The sequence below is a fragment of the Ranitomeya imitator genome, chromosome 1 (assembly GCF_032444005.1).
Source record: "Ranitomeya imitator isolate aRanImi1 chromosome 1, aRanImi1.pri, whole genome shotgun sequence".
NCBI classification, from domain to species: Eukaryota; Metazoa; Chordata; class Amphibia; order Anura; family Dendrobatidae; genus Ranitomeya; species Ranitomeya imitator.
This window is the reverse complement of record NC_091282.1, coordinates 711297279-711317922: the sequence shown is the minus strand read 5'-3', so window position 1 is coordinate 711317922 and position 20644 is coordinate 711297279. Positions and strand designations below refer to the sequence as shown.

The 20644-nt window shown below is 45.7% G+C and overlaps 1 protein-coding gene across 1 annotated transcript in view; it reads left to right on the top strand.

Annotated features, from left to right (window-relative positions):
• Positions 1–20644, top strand: part of BAZ1A (bromodomain adjacent to zinc finger domain 1A) — a 143819-nt gene that overhangs the window by 77642 nt on the left and 45533 nt on the right. The window contains exons 15-17 of the mRNA XM_069732125.1: positions 9152–9259; positions 11695–11810; positions 14639–15166. Coding sequence (XP_069588226.1) covers positions 9152–9259; positions 11695–11810; positions 14639–15166 — 752 coding nt within the window. The remainder of the gene's footprint in view (positions 1–9151; positions 9260–11694; positions 11811–14638; positions 15167–20644) is intronic.

The following is a 20644-nucleotide window of genomic DNA, read 5'->3' as shown; positions in this document are numbered from 1 at the left end:
GTTCTTCCAAGCTATATGCTCTCTGAGTAAAGACGGACTTATTATTCCGGTCCCTCAAAGGGAACGGTTTCAAGGTTTTTTTTTATTCAAACCTCTTCATGGTTCCAAAGAAGAACGCTACAGTACCGCCCATACTGGACCTAAAACTGCTGAACATGTTCGTCAGGGTGCGACGGTTCCAGATGGAATCGCTTCGTTCTGTCATCGCCTCCATGGGAAAAGGCGAGTTCCTGGGGTCTATAGACATCCAGGACGCGTACTTCCACATTCCTATTTTACCTTCCCACTAAAGGTTTCTTTGCTTCGCAGTTCAGGAACAACAGCTCTGCCCTTATGCCTCGCCATCGCCCCCAGGGTACTTACAAAGGTCATGGCGGCTGCCGTGGCCATACTCCACTCCCGAGGAGTGGTGGTGCTACAGTATATTGACAATATCCTGATCAAAGGCCCCTCTTTCCGCACCTGCAAGGAAGCTGTGAACATCATAATAGATACTCTCTCTCGCCTGGGTTGGAAGATAAACTTCAAAAAATCTTCCCCAATACTGGCTCAGCGAATTTCCTTTCTAGGAATGATACTGGACTTGTTCCAGTGGTTGGTGCTTCTTCCCCCGGAAAAGATCTCAGCCTTACAGCGGGAAGCTCTACCAATCGCATACTCACTCTCTGCGTTTCAGTATGAGAGTCCTCGGCAGGATGGTACCAGCCTTGGAGGCGGTTCCATTTGCCCAAATACACCTCGGTCCCTTACAGCATGCCCGCCTGGCCATTTAGGACAGGAACCCGTTCTCCCTCGACCGTCTGTTCTTCTTTCCCCAGCGAGTCAGACAGTCTCTCAGGTGCTGGACATTAAAGTCCTCCCTGAATCAAGGGAAGTCTTTTTTCTTCCAGTACATTGGCTAGTTGTGACAACAGATGCCAGTCTTCTAGGCTGGGGAGCGCTGTTCTTACATCACACTGCTCAGGGCCACCGGTCACTTCAGGAATCACGCCTTCTGACCAACATCTTAGAAATTTGGGCGATCGGGTTAGCTCTTCTCCAATTCTATCCCTTCCTGGCGGGTCGTCCCATCAGGATGCAGTCATACAATGCCACTGCAGTGGCATACATCAACCAACAAGGTGGAACCTGCAGCATGGCAGCCATGAACGAGGTAGGCTACATTCTCCGTTGGGCCGAGGAAAACCGCTCAATGATTTCTGCGGTTCACATCCCGGGAGTGGACAATTGGGAGGCAGATTACCTCAGTCGTCAAGGCCTCGACTCCGGGGAGTGGTCTCTCCATCCTGAGATTTTCCACCAGATCTGCTGTCGTGGGGCTCCCCTGACGTGGATCTGATGGCCTCACGGCTAAATTCCAAGATTCCCGACTTTATATCTCGGTCCCACGATCCAGCAGCAATCGGGGCAGATGCACTCGTACTCCCGTGGCGTTATTTTCGGCTTCTGTACATATTTCCCCCGCTCCCCTTACTGCCGAGAGTCATCAGGAAGATCAGAGCGGAGGGAGTACCGGTAATCCTGATTGCGCCAGATTAACGCGTCGGGCGTGGTACGCGGAGCTAGTTGAACTAGTCGCCGATGTTCCCTGGCAATTACCGAATAGCGCAGACCTCCTTTCACAGGGCCCCATTTATCACCAGTACTCCGAGGCCCTGTGTTTGACGGCATGGCCGTTGAGTCCTGGGTTCCAACCCAGGCACATTTCTCTCCGGAAGTCATCTCTACCATGATCAGCGCTAGAAAGCCTACGTCTATGCGCATTTATCATCGCATTTGGAAAACCTTCTTTTCATGGTATAACGACCAGGGACGTTCTCCTTTTGAATTTTCCATTTCTTTCATCCTCAAATTTTTACAAACGGGTTTGGACTTAGGTCTCGCCCTTAGTTCTCAAGGGGCAGTTTGCAGCCCTGTTCGTTCTGTTCCAACGCAGGATTGTTAACAGATTACAAGTGAAGACGTTCATTCAGGGAGTCTCCCATAGGGTTCCGCCCTATATGCCGTTGGAACCATGGGACCTTAATCTGATCCTCGAACTTGTCTTTTCTTTCAAGGAAGGTTGCCTTCCTGGTTGCGGTCACATCCATAAGACGAGTCTCAGAGCTGGCGGCTCTGTCTTGTCAAGTTTCCGTTCCTGAATTTCCATCTGGATAAGGTGGTTTTGAGAACATCCCCGTCCTTTTTTGCCAAAAGTTGTCTCATCCTTTCATCTCAATCAGGAGATTGTCTTACCGTCTCTCTGTTCTGCACCAGTACATCGCATCGAGAAGTCCCTCCACACACTGGATTTAGTGAGAGCTCTCAAGAGATACGTCTCGCGGACGGTGTCCTTCCGCAGGTCAGATGCCCAGTTTGTGCTCCAGGAAGGGCCAAGGAAGGGGTTTCCCGCTTCCAAAGTGACAATAGCCAAATGGATTCGTTCAGCTGTTCAGGAGTCCTACCGAGTCAGAGGTCATTCTGTCCCAGCAGGGATTAAGGCTCATTCCACTCGGTCAGTGGGTGCGTCTTGGACTATCCGGCACCAAGCTTCGGGAGCACAAGTTTGCAAAGCTGCAACCTAGTCCAGTCTGCATACATTTACAAAACCTTGCCATATTCATTCTCAGGCCTCGGCAGATGTGACCGTCGGCAGACTAATTTTGCAGGCGGCTGTGCCGCACCTGTAACCTGTTGATATAAGGAGCAATTACAGTTGATTTGTTCCCCACCCAGGGACTGCTTTAGGACATCCCATGGTCCTGTGTCCCCCAATGAGGCGTAGGAGAAACAGGGATTTTTGTGTACTCACCGTAAAATCCTTTTCTCCGAGCCAATCATTGGGGGACACAACACCCACCCTGTTAGCCTAGCGGCTTTGGTTTTCTGTGTTGCCTTGGTTTTGACATAGTTCATCCTGGCTAAATTTTAAGCTCCTACTGCTTTGTTACCGAACTGGTTCTCTTGGAGCCAGCAGGAGGGTGTATACTGCAGGGGAGGAGTTATTCTTTCTGTATTACTTAGTGTCCTCCTAGTGGCAGTAGCATAACACCCATGGTCCTGTGTCCCCCAATGATTGGCTCGGAGAAAAGGATTTTACGGTAAGTACGCAAAACTCCCTGTTTTTTTTTCTTCCTTTTTTCCTCTTGAATGTGGTTTTGAGTACCGTGAGAGGTGCAGATTTTAGAATGTTGTCACTTTGGGGTATTTTCTGTTCTATAGCCCCCCCTTAAAATGTCATGTGGTGCCCCCCGAAAAAAATCGCTGGTCAACTTTTAACCCTCAACTTCTTAACAAAAAATAGTTTAAAAAATGATGCTGATGTAATGTAGACATGTAGGAAATGCTAACTATTTTGTGACATAACTCTGATTTAACAATTAAAAATTTCCAAATTTTCGCCAAATTTCCATTTTTTTTCCCCAGATGCAAGTCAGATCAAATAAATTTATGACTATGATGAAGTACAATGTTACAACAAAAAAAATCTCAGAATCATTGGGATCCGTTGGTGTTCCAGTTATTACCACTTTATGAAGTGACACTGGTCAGAATTGCAACATTTGGTCATGAAAGTGAAAACCGGATTGGAGTGAAGGGGCTAAAGAGGGAGCCCCCACTTTGTTGACCATCTAGATGCCCTGGTCACTATTGACAGCATCATACAAGTGGTTAAACATAAATCTTGGCTGATGCAGCAGGGTGTCAGCTGTAGTGTACAGCCTACAGCTGCTGCATTTTCTACCTTTATATCTTAGGTTAGTCGTACGTCTTAGGCCCCATGCACATGTTCAGTGTTTTACCACATTATTTGCAAACCAAAATCGGGAGAGATTCAATCAGAGGAAAAGTATAATAGAAACACCTCACCACTTCTGTATTTATCACCCACTCCTTGTTTTGGCTTTCAGATACTGAGGTAAAATACTCCTCAAATACTGAACGTGTGAACATGGCCTGAATGGTGGTCACTAAGGGACTAAATCTTTCTTTTTGAGGGAATGGATAGCAGTTTGTAATATAACCCCTTTCTGACATGACGTACTATCCCGTTGAGGTGGGGTGGGCCCTTATGACCACCAACGGGATAGTACGTCATAGCGATCGGCCGCGCTCACGGAGGATCGCGGCCGGGTGTCTGACTGTCGCAGCTGACATCCGGCAGTATGTGCCAGGAGCGGTCACGGACCGCCCCTGGCACATTAACCCCCGACACACTGCGATCAAACATGATCGCGGCGTCCCGGCGGTATAGGGAAGCATCGCGCAGGGAGGGGGCTCCCTGTGGGCTTCCATGAGACCCCCGGAGCAACGCGATGTGATCGCGTTGCTGCGAGGGTCTCTTACCTCCTCCTCCTCCTTGCAGGCCCGGATCCAAGATTGCCGCGGCATCCGGGTCCTGCAGGGAGGTGGCTTCACTGCGCCTGCTCAGAGCAGGCGCCGGGAAGCTAGGAGAAGTGCACGTCCGATCGCTGATCTGACACCGTGCACAGCAAAGTGTCAGATCAGTGATCTTACACAATAAAAGTATCCAATAAAAAAATAAAAATTCCTATTAATACATTTATTTATCTAAATAAAAAAACAATAAAAGTACACCTATTTAGTATCGCCGCGTCCGTAACGACCCCACCTATAAAACTATATTACTAGTTAACCCCTTCAATGAACACCGTAAAAAAAGAGGCAAGAAACAATGCTTTATTCTCATCCCGCCAAACAAAAAGTGGAATAACACACGATCAAAAAGACTGATATAAATAACCATAGTACCGCTGAAAACGTCATCTTGTCCCGCAAAAAATGAGCCGCCATACAGCACCATCAGCGAAAAAATAAGTTAGTCCTCAGAATAAAGCGATGCAAAAATAATTATTTTTTCTATAAAATAGTTTTTAGCGTATAAAAGCGCCAAAAACATAAAAAAATGATATAAATGAGGTATCGCTGTAATCGTACTGACCCGAAGAATAAAACTGCTTTATCAATTTTACCAAACGCGGAACGGTATAAACGCCTCCCCCCAAAAGAAATTCATGAATAGCTGGTTTTTGGTCGTTCTGCCTCACAAAAATTGGAATAAAAAGCGATCAAAAAATGTCACGTGCCCGAAAATAACAAGGTCAACTCGTCCCGCAAAAAACAAGACCTCACATGACTCTGTGGACCCAAATATGGAAAAATTATAGCTCTCAAAATGTGGTAACACAAAAAATATTTTTTGCAATAAAAAGCGTCTTTCAGTGTGTGACGGCTGGCAATCCTAAAAATCCGCTAAAAAACCCGCTATAAATAGTAAATCAAATACCCCCTTCATCACCCCCTTGGTTAGGGAAAAATTAAAAAAATGTATTTATTTCCATTTTCCCGCTATGGTTAAGGCTTCAGTTAGGGTTGGGGCTAAAGTTAGGGTTGGGGCTACATTTACGGTTGGGATTAGGGTTAGGGGTGTGTCGGGGTTAGAGGTGTGGTTAGGGTTACCATTGGGATTAGGGTTAGGGGTGTGTTTAGATTAGGGTTTCAGTTAGAATTGGGGGTTTCCACTGTTTAGGCACATCAGGGGCTCTCCAAACTCGACATGGCGTCCGATCTCCATTCCAGCCAATTCTGCGTTGAAAAAGTAAAAGTGCTCCTTCCCTTCCGAGCTCTCCCTTGTGCCCAAACGGGTTTACCCCAACATATGGGGTATCGGCGTACTCAGGACAAATTGGACAACTTTTGGGGTCCAGTTTCTCCTGTCACCCTTGGGAAAATACAAAACTGGGGGCTAAAAATAATTTTTGTGGGAAATTTTTTTTTTTTTTATTTTCACAGCTCTGCGTTATAAACTGTAGTGAAACACTTGGGGGTTCAAAGCTCTCACAACACATCTACAGGTCCTTCTCAAAAAATTAGCACATAGTGTTAATTTTCATTATTGACCATAATGTAATGATTACAATTAAACTTTCATATATTATAGATTCATTATCCACCAACTGAAATTTGTCAGGTCTTTTATTGTTTTAATACTGATGATTTTGGCATACAACTCCTGATAACCCAAAAAACCTGTCTCAATAAATTAGCATATTTCACCCATCCAATCAAATAAAACTGTTTTTTAACAACAAACAAAAAAACCATCAAATAATAATGTTCAGTTATGCACTCAATACTTGGTCGGGAATCCTTTGGCAGAAATGACTGCTTCAATGCGGCGTGGCATGGAGGCAATCAGCCTGTGACACTGCTGAGATGTTATGGAGGCCCAGGATGCTTCAATAGCGGCCTTAAGCTCATCCAGAGTGTTGGGTCTTGCGTCTCTCAAGGCCAATTGAGCACAGTAATACCATGGTCAGTAAACCATTTACCAGTGGTTTTGGCACTGTGAGCAGGTGCCAGGTCGTGCTGAAAAATGAAATCTTCATCTCCATAAAGCATTTCAGCCGATGGAAGCATGAAGTGCTCCAAAATCTCCTGATAGCTAGCTGCATTGACCCTGCCCTTGATGAAACACAGTGGACCAACACCAGCAGCTGACATGGCACCCCACACCATCACTGACTGTGGGTACTTGACACTGGACTTCAGGCATTTTGGCATTTCCTTCTCCCCAGTCTTCCTCCAGACTCTGGCACCTTGATTTCCGAATGACATGCAAAATTTGCTTTCATCAGAAAAAAGTACTTGGGACCACTTAGCAACAGTCCAGTGCTGCTTCTCTGTAGCCCAGGTCAGGCGCCTCTGCCGCTGTTTATGGTTCAAAAGTGGCTTTACCTGGGGAATGCGGCACCTGTAGCCCATTTCCTGCACACGCCTGTGCACGGTGGCTCTGGATGTTTCCACACCAGACTCAGTCCACTGCTTCCTCAGGTTCCCCAAGGTCTGGAATCGGTCCTTCTCCACAATCTTCCTCAGGGTCCGGTCTCCTCTTCTCGTTGTACAGCGTTTTCTGCCACATTGTTTCCTTCCAACAGACTTACCATTGAGGTGCCTTGATACAGCACTCTGGGAACAGCCTATTTGTTGAGAAATTTCTTTCTGGGTCTTACCCTCTTGCTTGAGGGTGTCAATGATGGCCTTCTTGACATCTGTCAGGTTGCTAGTCTTACCCATGATGGGGGTTTTGAGTAATGAACCAGGCAGGGAGTTTATAAAAGCCTCAGGTATCTTTTGCATGTGTTTAGAGTTAATTAGTTGATTCAGAAGATTAGGGTAATAGGTCGTTTAGAGAACCTTTTCTTGATATGCTAATTTATTGAGACAGGTTTTTTGGGTTATCGGGAGTTGTATGTCAAAATCATCAGTATTAAAACAATAAAAGACCTGACAAATTTCAGTTGGTGGATAATGAATATATAATATATGAAAGTTTAATTGTAATCATTATATTATGGTAAATAATGAAATTTAACACTATATGCTAATTTTTTGAGAAGGACCTGTAGATGAGTTCCTTAGGGGGTCTACTTTCCAAAATGGTGTTACTTGTGGGGGGTTTCTACTGTTTAGGTACATCAGAGGCTCTGCAAACGCAATATGACGCCTGCAGACCATTCCATCTAAGTCTGCATTCCAAATGGCGCTCCTTCCCTTCCGAGCCCTCCCATGCACCCAAACGGTGGTTCCCCACCACATATGGGATATCAGCGTACTCAGGACAAATTGGACAACAACTTTTGGGGTCGAATTTCTCCTGTTAACCTTGGGAAAATACAAAACTGGGGGCTAAAAAAATTGTGGGAAAATTTTAAATTTTTTATCTTTACGGCTCTGCATTATAAACTTCTGTGAAGCCCTAGGTGGGTCAAAGTGCTCACCACACATCTAGATAAGTTCCTTAGGGGGTCTACTTTCCAAAATGGTGTCACTTGTGGAGGGTTTCAATATTTAGGCACATCAGTGGCGCTCCAAACGCAACATGGCGTCCCATCTCAATTCCTGACAATTTTGCATTGAAAAGTAAAACGGCGCTCCTTCCCTTCCGAGCTCTCCCATGCGCCCAAACAGTGATTTACCCCCACATATGGGGTATCAGCGTACTCAGGACAAATTGTACAACAACTTTTGGGGTCCATATTCTCCTGTTACCCTAGGTAAAATAAACCAAATTGGAGCTGAAGTAATTTTTTTGTGAAAAAAGTTAAATGTTCATTTTTATTTAAACATTCAAAAAATCCTGTGAAACACCTGAAGGGTTAATAAACTTCTTGAATGTGGTTTTGAGCACCTTGAGGGGTGCAGTTTTTAGAAAATACCCAAGTGTGACACCATTCTATCATATAGACCCTTGAAAATGACTTCAAATGAGATGTGGTCCCTAAAAAAAAAAATGGTATTGAAAAAATGAGGAATTGCTGGTCAACTTTTAACCCTTAGAACTCCCTAACAAAAAACACTTTGGTTCCAAAATTGTGCTGATGTAAAGTAGACATGTGGGAAATGTTACTTATTAAGTATTTTGTGTGACATATCTCTGTGATTGAATTGCATAAAAATTCAAAGTTGAAAAATTGCAAAATTTTCGCTAAATTTCCAATTTTTTCCACAAATAAACGCAGGTAATATCAAAGAAATTTTACCACTATCATGAAGTACAATATATCACGAGAAAACAGTGTCAGAATCGCCAAGATCCGTTGAAGCGTTTCAGAGTTATAACCTCATAAAGGGACAGTGGTCAGAATTGTAAAAAATGGCCCGGTCATTAACGTGCAAACCTCCCTTGGGGGTAAAGGGGTTAAGGAGAAAACTCAGATGCTGTTGATTGATGGGGACCTCAATAAGGTCCTCAATCGGATCTTCATTGTTGTGATAGAATCAATCGTCTGGGGTTTGCTTACCAATGACTATTTATTGAGAATTTTCTGCAATCTCACAGAATTCCTGTTAATCCAAAAATACGTTCGGACGAAGGCGGTTTGTTGGACCTCAAGATATTTTAGATCATCAGAAGACAGGTGTTTTTGTTTTTCACTCTTGCAATCCCTAGTGCGTTGTTTGCTTATTTGGGTCCTGATAAAGTTGCCCTAGGTGGTCTCCTGGAATAACCGGTTTCTTACTGCTGCATAGGGTTTGGTATTAGGTAAAATTTCAATAATTTAAGGTTTTGTTTTTTTTTATTTTATTATTATTATTGATTTGTATGGAAAGCTTAAGTATAAACTAATGAAACATCAACTTCTTTTAGAATTCGAAAGCGGAAAGAGGAGAAACTGAAGGAGCAAGAGCTGAAGATGAAGGACAAAGAAGATAAACTGAGAGAAGATGAGAACAACACTTCAACTAAGAGTGCAGGGTAAGTAACATTAATGCTTAATCAGTTCAGTTCACCGAAAGTTGTTAGGCTATGTGCACATTTTTTTATACACTGATTCAGTGTGGGGAAATCCACAATGTATTTACAAATGTATGAAATCTTATGCACATGTTGCTTATTTTTTATCCTTGAAGATTTGCATCCATCAGATTCAGATACGCAGCATGTCAATTTTTGCACTGTATTTCACTCACTCTGAGTGGGGGAAAATATGCAATAAAAGGAGTATTTTACACTTTTTTTTTTTTTTTTTTTTTGCTCCAACATTTCAAAATTTTCAACTGCAAACCCTGATCATGTGTACACAGCCTACGGCTGTTTTCAGGTGATCCATTTTTGCAGGATCTTCAATGTTGTCCTCAGTGGGCTTTGAACAAAGGCTCCCTAGTACTACAAGGCTACAGTGCTAACCACTGAGCCACGACCACGTGGCTGAGTTTTATCTCCTCTTCAATGTTGCAGCTAAAATAGCTGTTTCTCATAAAATCAAGTGATTTCTTGTTGAACTATCAAAAATCAGTACTTGATTATTGCCACTGTGGTTTTCAGCTGTGTCATGCCTGCTCGGTTTGGCCGTACCTTTGTATACCATTTATCCTTCTCACAGGGCTGTGTAGGAGATTTGAGGGACATTTTAAAGGGATGTCTTTCCAAAAATAAAATGTCACCTATCATTTTGGTTAATAACTGTTTGTTGCAGGAAAGCCCTCTTTAAAAATAGAGTGAGTTAGGTTAGACTAAACCAAGAAATCCAGAGCTTGAAATGGGTGGTTCAGCAGTAAGAAAACATAGACCTGTCCATGAATTGTTTATTGCAGCTCAGATCTCATTAGGGGACTGTGACTGAGTTGCAATACCACATGCAACCTGCGCACAGGTGTGGTGCTGACTTTTAAATAAACAAACCATATTTTTTCTAATCCTGGACTATAGTCATTAGAGCATGTGATCGGTGTTACTGGTTATGCTGACATTGTGTTTGCAGACCTGGAAACTGAGGTGTTATTAAAATCTCATACAAGTCTATTACATATTAACTAGATGGCAGCCCGATTCTAAAGAATCGGGAGTCTAGAATCCATATATACTTTTATTTATTAATTGTATTATTCTTACATTTGAATAAATATAGTAAGAAAGAACAAAAAATGGCTGCACTCACCAGCTCTTGACAATTCTTGTTATTTAAGGTACAGTTACACAGGATCCATGAACATGCTTATGAGGGGAGGGATGAAAGACATCAGACTTAGCACGCTGTTTGCGCTTACGTGCGGCATCGGCGGCTTTTCGCTCTGCATCATTACCATACTTTATATCAGACCTGATCTTGCGTGCGCCATCATAAGCTTTGGACTCTGTGTCATTAGTATACTTAACAGTGTCCATGCGCTTGCATCTATCCTCTGTACTCTTGTTAGCACGCTGTTTGCGCTTACGTGCGGCATCGGCGTCTTTTTGCTCTGCATTATTAGTATACTTTCTATCAGACCTAATCTTACGTGCGCCATCAGCAGCTTTGGGCTCTGTGTCATTAGTATCCTTACTATTAGAGCTCATGTTGGCTAAGCTAAACAGCTTTAAGCGTGGTGGTGGCAAACAGGTTAATAAGAGGCTGTGTCAGGTAGTAGGAAAATAGCCAGTTAATAGGCAATAGTTCTTTGCAGGAATGCAGATATTAATAAATAGGCAGTTTATATTGCAGAGAAATTGCTGGGCAATAATGGACAATGTCCTTATGTGGCAAATAATAGAGCAATATACCCAATGTGGCAAAGAAGAGGTTAATAAACGGCAGTCTCTCAGTATAACAGTCAGTGAATAATAGGCAGTATATGGAGAAAACACCAAACAAAAGTTCAAAATTGGTGTGAAAATGTCACTGAACCACTTCACAACTAAATATATATAGTTTTGGTAAATGGTATTATCATTTTTTTGACGAAATTCGGCAGGAGCTTGAAGAGCAACGTCACTGGGCCCGCCTCCACGCAGTAGAAACTTGCTGTGAGGTAAAAATTCAAAAATCACACCAAAATGGCGGGCGGAGTGTGTCACAGTACGGCACGTTTCTGATTGGTCGCTCGCAGCAGGCGGCAACCAATCAGACACTGTTGACGTCACTTATCTCCGGACATTAGCTCCGGACATTAGCTCCGGACATTAGCAGGAAGTAGTATTCTAGGCAATTATATATTAGATACATTTACCCAACTCTCAAACTTTCAGTACACTTTATTGCCAAAGTTTTGTTTTTTTTCATAATTTATTTAATTTTTTTTATAACATTGCACAACCAAATTTAATAAACACATCCAGTTGCTTGTAGTGAAGTTCCACCTAATGTTGTAGTTGATGTTTTCTTTGTATCACATGAAGTTTCTAACACTACGGTCCTTTCACTTGAATCATAGAAATGAAGAACAAGATGATTTCGACACAAGTACTGAAAATAAAGATGCAGAGCAGGGAGACCATGATCTGGCCGCTGAAGATGAAGGGCTGGCACCTGGCAGCAAGAGAAGAAAAGGTAAATGGACTCAACGCAGCGCTGGGGTCTTGGGTTCAAATCCCACCAAGGACAACATCTGCAAGGTGTTTATGTTCTCATGTTTGCATGGGTTTCCTCTGAGTTCTCGGGTTTCCTCCCACACGCCAAAGACCATACTGATAGGGAATCTAGATTGTGATCCCCAATGGGGACAGCGATGATAATGTATGTAAAGTGCTGTGGAATTAATGGTGCTATATAAGGGAGTAAAATAAATAAATATTCCTATACAGGAAGTATGTTTCTATGCAGTGTGGGATCTAAGGGGTAACGTTTCTCCTTATGGAGAGTGACATACCATCTCTGGCTTGTCAAGGTAAGGAGGCTTATTCGCCGTGCAATGCTCCTCTGGGAAATATAATATGCGAATTGCCTCTTCTGAGAAAAAGAGGACTTAAACTCTATAGCGCCACCTGTTGTAAGTAGCGATCATACAAGTCACACAATCAACCCTTAAACGAGTCGTGCAATATGACTTGGGATAAAAGCCAAATCAGTATCTCAATTCGCAGACACGGTGTTTCGGGCTGTTGGCCCTTGTCAGTGCGAAGCATGAGAACTAATTTGGCTAGGTGAGAGGCTCTGGACTGGGATCTAAGGGATAACGTTTCTCCTTATGGAGAGTGACATACCATCTCTGGCTTGTCAAGGTAAGGAGGCTTATTCGTCGTGCAATGCTCCTCTGGGAAATATAAAATGCAAATTGCCTCTTCTGAGAAAGAGGGCCAACCGCCCAAAACACCATGTCTGCGAATTGAGATACTGATTTGGCTTTTATCCTAAGTCATATTACACGGCTCGTTAAAGGGTTGATTGTGACTTGTAGGATCGTTACTTCCAACAGGTGGCGCTATAGAGTTTAAGTCCTCTTTGTCTCAGAAGAGGCAATTTGCATATTATATTTCCCAGAGGCGCATTGCACGGCGAATAAGGCTACTTTCACACTAGCGTCGTACGATGCGCGTCGCAATGCGTCGTCTTGGAGGAAAAAACGCATCCTGCAAAGTTTTCTGCAGGATGCATTTTTTCCCCATAGACTAACATTAGCAACACATTGCCACACGTCGCAACCGTCGTGCGACGGTTGCGCCATGTTGTGGCGGACCGTCGGAACAAAAAAAGTTATATGTAACGTTTTTTTGTGTGTCGTGTCCGCCATTTCCGGCCGTGCATGCGCGGCAGGAACTCCTCCCCCTCCTCCCCACAACTCACAATGGGGCAGCGGATGCGTTGTAAAACTGCATCCGCTGCCCCCGTTGTGCTGCGTTGTCACAGGATGCGTCGGTACGTCGGCCCGACGCACTGCGACGGGCCGACACTAGTGTGAAAGTAGCCTAAGCCTCCTTACCTTGACAAGCCAGAGATGGTATGTCACTCTCCATAAGGAGAAACGTTACCCCTTAGATCCCAGTCCAGAGCCTCTAACCTAGCCAAATTAGTTCTCATGCTTCGCACGGACGAGGGCCAACAGCCCAAAACACCGTGTCTGCGAATTGAGATACTCATTTGGCTTTTATCCTAAGGCTAGGTTCCCATTGCGTTAATGGGACCGCGCTAACGGACAGCGTTGCACGGCGAAATTAACGCCGTGCAACGCGTCCGTTAGCGCGCCCATTGGCAGCGGGAACGCGCATCACTAGCGCGTGCCATTTTCGGCACGCGCTAGCGATGTGCCGGTGTTTTGTGACGCGCCTCGGACGCTGCCTGCAGCATCTGAGGCGCGCCCGAGGTCCGTTCCCCGCTCTCGCAGATCGGGGATCTGCGCTAGCAGGGACGTTAAACGCGACCCCGAAAAAGACATTGCGTTAGCGCAATCCGCTAGCGCTTAGCGCTAAATGGATTGCCCTAACGCAATCTGAACCTAGCCTAAGTCATATTGCACGACTCGTTAAAGGGATGATTGTGACTTGTAGGATCGCTACTTCCAACAGGTGGCGCTATAGAGTTTAAGTCCTCTTTTTCTCAGAAGAGGCAATTTGCATATCTATGCAGTGTGAGCATTCAATATTCATATCCATTTTACGCTTCTATCTATGCCCATACTTAATCCAGACTCAGAATAAACAGGATGCGCTGGAGACGTCAAATTAAGGCTACGTTCAGACTAGCGTTATGCTAGTTTGCGTCGGGCGACGCAGCGGCGACGCACGCGTCATGCGCCCCTATGTTTAACATGGGGGACGCATGCGTTTTTGTTTGTTGCGTTTTGCCGCAAGCGTCGGACCAAGAAAACGCAACAAGTTGCATTTTTCTTGCGTCCGATTTTCGGCAAAAAAGACGCACGCGTCGCAAAACGCAGCGTTTTTGCGTGCGTTTTGCCGCGTTTTTGCGTGCGTTGTGCGTTGCGTCGCCTATGCAGCGGCGCACAACGCTAGTCTGAACGTAGCCTAAGTGCACTTAATGAATCTGACATCATGTACTTGTCAAGACTGATGTAGCAGGAGCTTACACATGCCTGTCTTGATGAGTCTGCCCCCAAATCTTATTAAAATGTACCTCCAAACAAAGCTCTTCATATCTGTTCTAGGCATGTAATGTTTGCAGCCAACCCTATACATCAGCATTGTTCTGTAAAGATGGTGAACAGCTAAAGCTATTCTAGATTGTGAGCCCCATCTGGGACAGTGATGATAATGTGTGCAACCTGTAAAGCGCTGCGGAATATGTTAGCACTATATAAAAATAAAGATTATATAAAAATAAAGATTATTAAAGCTAACCGAGGATCAATTTGGAGAGAAATGTAATTATTCTTTGCTTTCCTCATATTGGAATTACCAACTGTATATTCTTTGCTTGCATCTCAGGTCTGAAGGGGAAAAATACTGATACAGTAGAAAAGAAAGAGCCCACTGCAGTTTATGAAGAACTACTAAGGCAGAAACAGGAGAAGAAAGAGCAGGAATTGTTGAAGAAGATGCAGCATGTCACTGCCTGCACCAACATCATCCCTCTGGGCCGAGACCGATGGTACAGGCGATTTTGGACATTCTTCTCTATACCAGGGCTTTTTGTGGAGGAGGATTATACCGGTATAACGGAGGATATGTTACAACCTCAACCTCTTTCTGAAAGAGAAATTGAAAGTAATCCTACAGTGAACGGTCATGATTCGCCTGTGAGAGATGCAGAGGAGAAAGTACAGCTTCCTAAGCCTGTAGGCAAGCCAAACTGCTGGAGCTACTATAGCACAGTAGATCAGCTGGATGAACTGATCGAGTCCTTGAACACACGCGGGTATAGAGAAAGTAATCTTAAAGACATGCTCGTACAAGAAAAGACGAGGATCTGCCAAAGATTGAGTAATTTCCCCACCAATCGTTTCCATATCTCAGGTATTGCTTTAGTATTGTGATATCCAACATGGTATCAATGAAAGTGCAATTTCTTACCTAGTTTGTCACAATAACTGTGCAACAGTCAGTTAACCTCTTGTACAGGTTGGTTTGGAAAGATTTGGCTGGGAACAAATACAGCAAGAGATCGAATATATTAAGGGGAGTTGTTTGGTAGAAACAATTGTCGCATATCCAGAGGATAGGTGTATAGCTTGATTGGTGGTGGTCCGACCACTGTGACCCGCACTGATCACCAGAATGGGGCTCTTAAACCCCTTAATGACAGCCAATACGTCTTTTAACTAACCTGAGATATAAGGGAATAGCATCCCCATACAGGTGACAATCCAGCAGCTGTCAGCTGTACACTATAGCTGACAACTTGGGTTGAAGTAGATGGACTTAGTCTTCCTTCAACCTTTCTAACTATGTTACTAACTTGCTGTATCAGCCACAATCGGTGTTTGCACCGTCCAGATCTGTTTAACCCCTTAGATGCTGCTGTCAATAGTGACTACATCATTATAATTGGTTAACAGAGTGTGGGGGATCGGGTGGTCCTGATGTTTGCCATGGCAATTTATGACCAAATAGCGGCCTTAGAGTCTGTCGGCTGTAGTAATCAGTTTAGAAGTTAGAGGGATTTAGGTGGTAAAAATACACTTTTTCATTTCTGTTATGCCACTTACATGAACCGTTAATAAACTACCTGACAGCTGTTTCCAATATGTCAGGGGGTGCTGTTTTTAAAATGTTATATCTTTTTGGGGTTTCCCAACATATGGGACCCTTAAAGGCACTTCAAATATGGATAAGTCCCTAAAAAAATACATTTCTCTATCGCTTCATTGGCGACACAGGAACCATGGGTGTATGCTGCTGCCACTACGAAGCTGACATTATGCACAAAAAAAGTTAGCTCCTCCTATGCAGTATACACCACACCGACTGGCATTCTGATATTCAGTTTAGCTTAATGTCAGTAGGAGGTGGACCCAGGTCTTTCATTAGACCCATATCTACCTCAGTGTGCCTTGTTCCTTTTCAGGTATCTGGAGGGATAAAGTGTTAACAGTCACTGCTGTACTCCCACAAAGAGACTCAGTACGGCGTGTACTGCCACCCTGTATTATTATTATTATTATTTATTTATATAGCACCATTGATTCCATGGTGCTGTACATGAGAAGGGGTTACATACAAGTTACAAATATCACATACAGTAAACAAACTAACAATGACGGACTGATACAGAGGGGCGAGGACCCTGCCCTTGCGGGCTTACATTCTACAGGATTATGGGGAAGGAGACAGTAGGTTGAGGGTTGCAGGAGCTCCGGTGTTGGAGAGGCGGTAGCTCCGGTGTTGGTGAGGCGGTAGCTTCGATAGTGATGAGGCAGCAGCGGTGTCAGTGCAGGCTGTAGGCTTTCCTGAAGAGATGAGTTTTCAGGTTCCGTCTGAAGGGTCGGACGTGTTGGGGCAGAGAGTTCCAGAGGATGGGGGATATTCGGGAGAAGTCTTGGAGGCGATTGGATGAGGAGCGAATAAGTGTGGAGGAGAGAAGGAGGTCTTGGGAGGACCGGAGATCACATGAGGGAAGATATCGAGAGATTAGTTCAGAGATATATGAAGGAGACAGGTTGTGGATGGCTTTGTAGGTCAGTATTAGTAATTTGAACTGGATACGCTGAGGGAATGGGAGCCAGTGAAGAGATTTGCAGAGGGGGGAAGCGGAGGAGTAGCGAGGAGAGAGATGGATTAGTCGGGCAGCAGAGTTAATGATGGACTGGAGAGGTGCAAGGGTGTTAGCAGGGAGGCCACAGAAAAGGATGTTGCAGTAGTCAAGGCGGGAAATGATGAGGGCGTGCACAAGCATTTTAGTAGATTGGGGGTTGAGGAAGGGACGGATCCTGGAGATATTTTTGAGCTGGAGGCGACAGGAGGTGGAAAGAGCTTGGATGTGTGGTTTGAAGGACAGGGCAGAGTCGAAGGTTACTCCGAGGCAGCGGACTTCGGGTACAGGGGCAAGCATGATGTCATTGACTGCGATAGATAGGTCAGGTAAGGAAGATTTGTGGGATGGAGGAAAGATGATGAGTTCAGATTTGTCTACATTGAGTTTGAGGAAGCGAGAGGAGGAGAAGGAGGAGGAGATGGCTGATAGGCACTCTGGGATTCTGGACAGCAGAGTGGTGACGTCTGGGCCAGAGAGGTAGATCTGAGTTTCGTCAGCATAGAGGTGGTACTGGAATCCATGGGACTTTGAGTTGTCCCAAGCCAAGTGTATAGATTGAGAAGAGTAGGGGTCCTAGAACTGTATCCTCACATGTCTGGCCGGCAGGATCAAGACCCCTAACACAGAAGCGTGTTTAGGAGATACCGACCGGTCCTAGCCCCGTCTCCGACCCACTCGCCCACCAGAGCCTGTCGGTTTGAGGAGACGAGGACGTCCATCAACAGGTTTTTTTGCAGGATGTCCCTTACATTCCTTGGATGATGAGGTAAGTATACAGATGAAGAAAGGTGAGTATTTGCCCCCGTTTCAGCTAGTATCCTCATAAATCCTTCTCCTAAGAGTAGGACTCAGGGTTTTTTTTGTACCGGGAAGGCACTGTCTTACAGTTTGGGGGTCCAGGGCCCTTACCTCACCCTGGATCTCTTTTGCATAGTTTCCCCGTTCTCAGCTTTTTTTTTTTCTTGGTTCTGGCGGTCACAGCTTTCCATAGCTCCGCCCACTCCTCCCGGCTTCAGCACAGACTGAGACCGGCGCCATCTTTGTCCTCCCGGATTGCATGGTTGGCTCCGTCCACTCCTGGCTTCAGTGCGGGCTGCTATCAGGGCCATCTTTCTCCTCTTGGATCGTGCGGTGGACTCCACCCTCCCTCTTCCGGCCCTCCTCTTTTTTTGCAGTGCATCGTCTCGGTGCGTGGACTTAGCGGGGTTTTCCTATAGGACCTGCCTTCCCCTACCGACCTTTCCAACCTCTACTGCAGGAAGCTAACTACAGGACATCTGTCGTGAGTAGCTCTGCACTGCAGACTGACACTTTCCTCTGCTCCTGTCCCCTAACCTTCTGTTCATCATGTCCAAGGGAGAACGTTCCCGTCCTCCTCTTCCTCTGCTTTAGTTAGACACTTTGTGTGTTCTTGTAAATGCAGACTTCCCACAGGTCAGTCCTCTCCCCTCTGTCAGGACTGCAGCAACCCCACTGTACCCACCGCTCATGAGCCCCCTACTGTCCCAAGTGAGAGTGAGGCCCCTGTCCCAGGGTGGGCTTCCTCTCTATCTCAGTCTGTGGCGGATCTCACCAGGGTATCTCAGACCCTGATGTCTGTTCTTGATAAGTTGCCCCTGCAGCCTTCCGCGGTTGCCAGCAGGTCACAGGAAGCCCCGTCCGATCCTGCCTCAAAAGATCCAGACAGGAGTGCCTGTCCCAGGCCTCTTCCCCCTTCCATCTCACCCCACGGTCCGCCTCAGCGGTCTGTTTCTTCCCGGTCCTCCTCTCCCGAGTAAGGCGAGGCGTTCTCGGACGCACCATTGTAGGATGGTTTGGAGCTGAATTCGGACCAAATCGCTAACATGAGGGATATGGTTCAGAGCCTCATTGGGTCAATCAACCAGACCTGTGACATCAAAGATTCCTCTACGGAACCCACGGATCAGGCGGTTTCGTTTAGATGTTCTAAACCACCTTCCAAGGTCTTCACTCATTCTGAATTCGAGGAGCTTCTGGAAAGAGAGAGAATCCGACCAGACGCTTTCAAAGAGGAAAGCGCCTTGGCGTGTTATATCCTTTTTCTCCACAGCTCACCGCCAACTGGACTATGTCACCCTCTGTGGACCCGCCAGTTTCTAGACGGTCTACCAACACGGTCCTTCCTTTTTCTGGTGGAGCATCTGAAGGATTCTAATAGAATTATAGAATACTTTGCGAAGTCAGCCTTCGAAGCGGCTGTGTCTGTGTCCGGCCTTTGCTTCCACTTGGGTTTCAAAGTCTGTAGCCAAATGGGCAAAACAACTCCGCCAAGGCATTCTGGCTGGGGCGCAACCAGAACAGCTGGCGGAGCTTGCCAACCAGATTTCTCACGCAGGTGAGTTTTTGGTTTCTGCCTCCTTGGATGCCACGTCTTGTACAGCTCAGGCATCCAGCAATGTTGTCATCCGGCGGACCGTTTGGCTTAAGGCCTGGCAGGCGGACTTGTCATCAAAGTCCCTTACCAGCCTTCCTTTTCAGGGATCGTGCCTATTCGGTTCCAAGCTGGATCAAATTAAGGACGCCACTGGTGGCACAAGTTCTCTTCTTCCGCTTTCCAAAAACCTCGCTGTCCTCTGACGAAGCGGCAGTTTCGGTCCCTTTTTTGTTGTGCTTTGCTTTTACAGATTCCTTTTCCCACCAACATAGGCCACAAACGCGCCAGGATAGGAAGAAGGTTTCGTTTAGACCCACCCCTTCCTGGTGCTCTCGATACTCCCAGGGAAGATCCACAAGGTCTAGATCCGGAAGGTCTACCTCGGCATGACTCTCAACAAGATCCCAGCGCTTCTCCTAAGCTAGGGGGCCGTCTTCTTTTCTTCAGAGATGTTTGGCTCACCTCAGTGGAGGATGCATGGGTCAGGGAAGTTGTATCGTCCAGATACAAAATGGAATTAGTTTCTCGGCCCCGGGATCGCTTCTTCGAATGTCTCCCTCCAAGAGACCCGGCTCTCGTCCTGGCTTTCTTTGCAGCCATCGCCTCTCTCCTCCGCTCGGGGGTAATTGTTGCCGTTCCAGAAAGAAAGAGGTTCACAGGTTTCTACGCAAACCTGTTTGTGGTGCCGAAGAAAGACGACGCGGTTCGCCCCATTCTGAATCTCCAGTTACTGAACAAAAGGGGTTTGTCTGCGACATTTCAGGATGGAATCCCTTCGTTCAGTAATCGCTTCCATAGAGGCACAGGAATTTCTGTGCTCCATTGACATTCAGGACGCCCATCTTCATGTTCACATATTTCCGGTACATCAGATTCCTACATTTTGCTGTACATCAGGAGCATTTCCAGTTTGTCTCCCTGCCTTTTGGTCTCGCTACCGCTCCCAGGGTCTTCACAAAGATCATGGCAGCGTTGATGGCCTTTTTGAGGATCAGAGGTCTGGTGCTCCTTCCATACCTCGACGACCTCCTCATCAAGGCTCCGTCTTTTTCTCAGGCTCACGAAAGTCTGACCATCATTCTCGACAATCTGACCCGACTCGGGTGGCTGGTCAACAGGAATAAGTCCTGTCTTGTTCCATCTCAGCGCCTCATGTTTCTAGGCATGCTGTTCGACACCCGTCTGTCAAGGGTTTTCCTTCCCGAGGAGAAAAGAGCAATTCTCTGCAGGGAAGTTTGCTTGCTTCAGAGCCCTTGGCTTACATCCTTCCGATCGGCCTTGAAGGTCCGGGGAGGATGGTGGCAATGTCGGAGGCGATCCCCTTCACTCAATTCCACTTAAGACC